General features: G+C 56.1%; 1 protein-coding gene across 1 annotated transcript; it reads left to right on the top strand.

Annotated features, from left to right (window-relative positions):
- Positions 1-3047: 3047 nt before the first annotated feature.
- On the top strand, positions 3048-6671 carry LOC146588022 (T-cell activation Rho GTPase-activating protein-like; the record flags this gene model as incomplete). Its single annotated transcript, XM_085318706.1, has 7 exons — positions 3048-3119; positions 3876-4167; positions 4639-4814; positions 5007-5168; positions 5476-5585; positions 5692-5933; positions 6226-6671. Coding segments are annotated over 7 exons (1500 nt in total), but the record flags the coding sequence as incomplete, so codon positions are not given.
- Positions 6672-7014: the final 343 nt, after the last annotated feature.

Below are 7014 nucleotides of genomic sequence, written 5' to 3'. Positions count from 1 at the left end.
GCCTGGTGAGACTCCGTACCTAGATCTCCAAAGTCAACATCTTCTTCAGAGCTGCTGCTTGAAAGTTGCAGCATGTCCTCTGAAGAACAGCACCAAGGCAGAGGCAATATGACTTCAGAAACTCATCACAGACTTGCTTAGCAGAAGTCACTTAGGCAGCTGTCTTATACCACTGCTGTAAATTGGGACGAAATGGTCATCTAAAACTAGTTTCAAATTATATCATTCAAAGTGGTTAGGTTTTCATTTCTACATTTGATCATCTCTATTTCTTTTGAATATGAACTACACACATTTTGAAAGCTAATTTGAACTACCAAAAAAAAAGGAGATTATTAAAGCAAAACATGTTGAAAGTTTTCTTCCAAAATTTTCTAAAATGAGTATATTTATCCACAAAAGACCCTCTCCTATTCCACTTGCAGTACTATCAAACTGGGATTTTCAGTGGAGAACATTTAAAAAGAAAACCCCTGGTAAAAAAAAAAGAGACTTTTCAAGTGCAGTGAACACCTGACAGTACCAGGAGAAGATAAGTGACCCCATATGGAGGTCACTGTTGCAATTGATGCAGGCTTGATTGTGGTGGGTTGGAAGAACCAAGCAGATGCTAATACGGCTTTTGCACGAATTTTTGCAGGCAGCCTTTAGAAAAGAAATAAAAGCCCTGTGGGGTTTTGTTGATGAGGATGCTGCAGGCAATAGGGTGGAGTATTGAATATAGATTTTTTTTCCTTTTAACACCCTCACTGTATGCTTTCAAGATTATAATTGAAGGGAGCATGTCCCTTGACGAGCTGAACTGGCAATAAATGGCTTTGGTCTGTTCATTAGTATTTAGCTGCATTTGAATCCAAATATCTGAATGCTTTCCAAAGGAGACATATTATTTACCCTGAAGATAACCAGAATGTTGTTGCAACCTCAGATACTTTTGTCCACGAGAAAATGGGTTAAGATCATCAGTTTAAATACTGCTATATAACGTTTGTCTCTGAACAGATGTCAGAAGATAATTATCCACCTGAACCAGATGGCCACCTAAAAGAGAGAGTCCTATTTATTAGTTCCTTGATTTTTTTYCCCCTTAATGTTTAATGAGCACAGTAGGAGGAGAAGTGGTAAAATTAAAAGTTCCAGGAGAATCAAGGCTGTCTGATTATGGGAATTTCTCTGGCTTGATTCCGTAATGAGACTATTCTCTCCCAGAGATACACATTACAGTTACTTTTGTCGACCTAGGCTAATGAATAAGCAGATGCTTTTGTTTTGCATGCAGCTTTGAATTAATTTCATGTACAATGCAAAGAGCTGTTAGAGTTTCCACAGTTAAGAGCTGCTTCCAGCATGGTTTAGGCAGATGCAAGCTTACACTAGTAGAGCAAAAATATGTCTCTACAGTGCTTATTTACACCCTGCAATGTCCGTACCCATTTTGCTCCATATAATACAAATCCCAAAGGATTCAGAACATCAGTGTTGTTCTGACCAGCAACATCCTTTCCCAGTACAATTTGAAGTCATGGTTTCATTTGTCAGTTTTAAGAAATCACTATAAAATCTGTCCATGTATCTCCCTATTCTCTGTTCAAAATGGCCACAATATTTGCTGGAAGTTTCTCTGTTTCTGGACCTCAGAAGTGCTGTCAGTCAAAACTTTATGCAAGTGATGATACAATTCTGTTGTGGAGGGCCAACATTTCTTTCCAAGCAAGAGTAAATTGTTAACCACATATACCTAGGAAGGACAATATTTTGGAACTGAATGAAAGATTAGCTAAGATTAAGAGCCTCAAGGAAACAGTTGTGAATGCAAAAATAGATCTAGAAATAGAGAATTTTCTTTATACTTTTTTGTTTGTATAAAAGATAAAGCAGAATATCTGGGCTTGAATTACGGTAAGGTGAGGAGATGAAAAATAAGAAAATAGTAAATGTGTGCTGGAGCAAATGAAATGGAAGGCACAGAATTAATAGTAGTTAGTAGTTTACAGTAACTGGATAAGGGACTCATCAGATACTTGCATGATCTGCCTAAATGCAAATGTGATGTTACTGGGCAGCAGTACAGAAGTGGATCCTCTTATTCACACTGGGAGGAACTGCTACAAAACTATACTCAAAGTATCCAAGAGTGTAACAAAAACTGCTAAGGTATATCAGATGAATTTTCTTCCTTATAATGTAAAGCAGAGGCAACCAGCTCAGTTATTGTCATTAGTGAAGGAGATCTCGTGTCACAAAATTGAAATTCTCAAAAGTTTGGAAAACCTATTTGTAAAGGATGTGATTGCACAACATGAAGAGAGTTGTCATCCACATCCACATTGCAACCCTATGAGACAAGGGGCACAAGCAGAAGCAAGGGCATGGAAATGGTGCAGCAGTGCAGATGCTAGAGGCCAGGAGACCCCCCCCCTTTATCTGCCGGCCCACACCCCTGGGGCTGACCCACTGATGCATCACAATGTGCCGTGGTGGCATCGCAGTGACCTTGGCCACGACCACCGGCGCGTCCCCATTGCGGCACCGTGCCACCGCAGGGCAGYGTGGGCAGAGGCAGCTCTCAGCCCGGCGATACTGCTCAGCTAAGGCACACGCGTGCAGCCTCGCGCAGCTCTGTCCGGCCCCAGCGCCATGGGGCAGGGGATGTGCTGCGGTGCCTGGGGCGCTCCCGCTCCCGGCACGCAGGCAGGGCCCGGGACCCCCATCCGTGGGGCTCCTGGTGCCCGCCTCGGGCTCTGGGGCACGGTGGCCTCCCGGTCCCCGGCGCCGCTCGGCGCCTTCGTGTCCTCCAGCAGCCCCGAGCTGCTCCTCCACCAGCGCGTGCAGGTGACCCGGCACCAGCGCACGCGCCACCGGCACCTCCTGCTGTTCCCGCACGCCATCGCCATCGCCACCTTCAAGTAAGGAGACGCGGCCCAGCGCTCCCGCCTCCCGCCCCACGGCTCTGCCCCGGCCAGCGCCGCTCCCGGAGCGCGAGGACGGCTGCGCCCGCCCCCACCGCGCGCACCCACCGCTCCCTCCCTGCCCCTCCTGCCCGCAGATGCGGCTCCATCCTCCGGCTGAGGCACCGGGTGCTGCTCAGCCAGCTGTGGGTGCTGTGCTGCGAGGAGGCGGTGGCGGCGGCCAGCCCAGAGCACGACGAGGAGGTCTTTGGCCTTAAGACCAGCCAGACCCTCATCCTCGTCTGGACCACCGGCCTCTGCGTGGTCACCTTTGGGTGAGTCGCGGGACAGCTCCCAGGGCCTCACGGCTGCCTGTCCTGCCCCACGGGGCCCGGCCCTCTCCCCGGCACTCTCCCCGCACGGGCGAGAGCTCCGTGGGGCCCGTGTGGGTCCAGAGCAGCAGCGGCAGCAGCAGCCTGGGCTGAGGCTGTTTCTGCTCTGTGCTGCAGGTCGCAGGAGGTGAAGCAGCTCTGGCTCGACGCCATCCTCAGGTCGGCCCTGCTGGGGGTTCAAGCWGCCGGTGGGGCCAAGGGGGAGGGCGCGGAGCGCTCCCGARGGAGCTGCCCGCGGACGTGCCCAAGGAGCGGTGGGGGAAAGGTGCACCCACGGCCACGCGCAGCTCCTGGCGCAGCAGCGGGAGCTGCTCTGCCTCGTGCTTGCAGATGAGCATGAGGCGCCGGGAGCCGCCAGCACAGCTCCTGCCGTGCGYGCATGGGGACCCCRYRCCGCTGCCGCGTGTCCCCATGGCGGGGAGGCCCATGGGCAGCAGGAGCGAGGCCGYTGCAGGGCTCGTGCTGCCAGGCAGCGCTGCTGGAGGCTGCGCAGGCTGCGGGGCCCTTGTCCGCGCTGCTGSGGCTGCCGGGAGGGAGAGCAGCCAGGGCCSGGGCTGACGGAGCTCTTTGCGCGCCCTTCCCTGTGCACAGGCAGAGCCAAGGAGCCCCGGGAGCCAGGGTCACCCGCCTGCCCTCCCTGCGGCTCCTCACCAAGGTGGTCGGCTTCTACGGCCCCGTAAGTGTCCGCACGGCCTCCGCTCCGCCCCGAGAGCCGCTTGGCTTTCCCACCCGACCACGCAACGGGTTGCTCACGGAGGCACCTTGCTCTCTCGCCCAGGAGGCGTCGCTGACGGCCAGGACCGTGGAGGCRCTCATTTTGGCAGAGGTGAGCAGSGGCTGCCTTTGCCCGGCCCTCGATGGCTGCGGCCGGGCGGTATCTCAGCACGGTGCGGGCGCCTCTCCCGGGTGTGCAAAGGGAGCCAAGCCCCCGGGCTGGGGGAGAGCRCGGCAATGCCGCCCAGCTGGAGCAGCGCGCTCSCGGCCTTGCTGCTGCGGGGCGGCTCGGTCGGCTGAAGCCCTTTCTTGCAGGCTGCAGCCAAGCAGTGCCCCCGGGCGGACCCTTCAGCCGTCGAAGAGGCACTTTGCTGCTCGGCTGGTGAGTGGGAAAAACAAAGCGGGGCGCTGCCTTCTTCCATCCTGCTTGCAAAGCGGCGCTTCTGCCGGGCTGCCTGACCTGCCACCAGCGGTGACACGCCGGAGCTCACGAGCCCCGCGGGCAGCCGCAGCTGCTCTTGCTCTCTCTCGCCATGCAAAACCTCGGTGCCTGTAAACGTGCTGCAGCACGTGGCGCTGCGCACAGGCGAAAGGCGCCTCAGGCCCATTTGCTGAAGCCGTGTTTGCTTTCCTCTTGCTTGCAGCAGACGGAGCCAAGGGAGGGCGGAAGGTGGCGATCTCATGGCCCCTGGCTTGGAGAGGAACCTCTGCCACCRGGGACTGCCCAGGGCAGCTAGGCTCCGGCCCCCGGCTGTCTCTCTTTGGGCAGCCTCTGGCCCTCATCTGCGGGCCAGGTGATGCCCTGCCCCAGCCAGTCCAGGTAAGCAAGCCTGGGGAGAGGGGTGTCCTGCAGGGATGCCTCCACTGCAGTGCCTGCAGTTCAGCATTCCYGCATGAGGCTGCACAGGAGACAGCGAGGGTACTGCCAGGGGACTCTGCGTGGAGCAAGARYGGCATGGTAAGCCGAGCCAAGCAGAGCGCAGCGACRAATCCAAGGCTGTCTGTTTGACAGGAGCTCCTGGACCTACTCTATGAGARAGGCCCGGCCACYGAGGGCATTTTCCRGAAGGCGGCCAACRAGAAGGCACGCAGGGAGTTGAGGGAAGAGCTGGACAGAGGCACGCAGGTTGATCTGTCAAGCAAACCCGTGCACCTGCTGGCAGTGGTGCTGAAGGTGAGTTCTGCTGACTTGTAGCTGGGAGRGCCCAGGGCGACTCTGCRYGGGCCCATGCCMGGGCCTCGATCRACCTAGGAGGGACTCCGTGCTAAAACTTGCCCAAAGGCACCACACTCCGAGGCTCAGGCTAAGCACCCTTGGGCATTTTCCTGTGCCAGGGGATGGTCAGCTCCAGCAGCTGCACCTTTGAGAGCAGCTAGCTCAAAGCTAGCTGCCTCCCAGGGAGTCACCGAAGTCACGGGCGTGCTGCCTCTCTGCTCCCTGCTAGTGCCCAGAGCCTCACGTAGGTGCCTTGGCCTTGCAGGACTTCCTGAGGAACATCCCCTGCAAACTCCTCGTGGCCGACCTCTACGACAACTGGCTGCTAGCGCTGGAGAAGCCCGGCCTGCAGGAGAAAATTGCAGGCCTGAGAGAGTAAGTTTTGCCACCCGTCCCACCGCTGGGGCTCAAAGCAAGAAGCAGCAGCCCCTGCCCCCTGCTCCCCTCCCCTGAGCTGGGGCTGAGGCTGCCTTGCTCATAGCGGGCCACGAGGCTCTGAGCTCTGGCTGCGGCTACACAAGGTTGCTGCCGCCGCTGCAGAAACGTCCCTCAGGAGCACAAAAGGCTGCTCACGTCGTTTGCAGCGCCTCGCACTGAACTCCGGGGCTTTCTGTGTGCAGGTGACGCTCTTGGTGGAGCTCCTCATCCACAACTGCGCAGCAGTATTTGGGGATGACGTTGCCTCGACCGAGGAGTCACGGGAGCACACAGGCAGCTCCACAGGTACRAGCACRGRGGGCTGCTTGTGCYGTGCCAGGGCTGCTGCATCACWTTGTGTAACTGGATAGCAGCAGACATCTGTGGAAATGCCGAGAGGTGCAGAGGGTTCAGGAGGGTCTGGCGGGGTGTCCCTAGTGGAAGGCTTTCCAGTACTTCCATGCACAGGAACAAAGGTTTTGCCTTTGCATCCCCTGCCAGGGGGGAGGGGACACGGTCCTGCAGGGAAAGTGCCCTGACATCTTCCCATGGCCTCTAAAAGGTGCCTAACAGCTCACTCTCCCCACAGAACACCCAGGTGCTGCTCAGCAGAACAGTGCTGCCTGCAACAGCCCCGAGCCTGCAGCTGAAGGCAGCCCTGTGAACTGCCACCAGGAGCAGCAGCCCAAAGCAGCAAGTGCTTTGGGGAGCAGCACCTATCCCACCTGCCTCTCTGCCCCTTCTCTGACTAATCAGAAGGAGGAGGTCAGCAACATGCCCAGGAGCTTCTCAGAGGCAGACCTGTCCTGCCAGAGCAGCAGCCTGGAAGGCAGGAGATGGGATCCGGAGGCAGCCARAAGAGAGGAGCCTTTTCCCAGTCAGGAGACAAAGTGCAGCGTGGAGAAGGGGGCTCTGGAAACAACGCCTTGCCATCCTGCAGGCACGCTTGTCAAATGGCACTCCCTCCCCACAATATCCTCCGGCTGCTCCCTGCAAAGCTCCTTTTCTCCTCTGATGGCTCGGTCTTCATCACCTCTTCACTAGTTTCACTCCCGAGCCCTTCCCCCCCCCCCAAAAAAAATCTTCTAGCCAGAGCTCTGCATGATTTCCTGAAGACCAGCTTTGCATGCAGCTGTGAACCAAACCCCCTGGCAGTATTAAATGCTTTCCAAGAGGAAAAGTTGCCTGCCTCATCTCTGGCACTCTCCCTCCCTCCCTCCACGCGCACGTTTACTCCAGATAGGCTGAGGTGACCAGGGATGTAAGTGGGGATTATGGCAACAAGATGTGCCCTGTGGGAAGGGTGAGCCTCTCTGCTTTGCCTCTACACCCCGGCAAGGCTCCCAAACGAGCGACCCTCCCTTGCAGAACGTGCTCTTAGCTGCAT

The sequence above is a fragment of the Rhea americana genome, unplaced genomic scaffold (genome assembly GCF_003343005.1).
Source record: "Rhea americana isolate MKP2758 unplaced genomic scaffold, rheAme1 scaffold_55, whole genome shotgun sequence".
In the NCBI taxonomy this organism is placed as follows: domain Eukaryota; kingdom Metazoa; phylum Chordata; class Aves; order Rheiformes; family Rheidae; genus Rhea; species Rhea americana.
The sequence above is the reverse complement of the archived record's forward strand: the minus strand, read 5'-3'. Positions and strand labels throughout refer to the sequence as shown.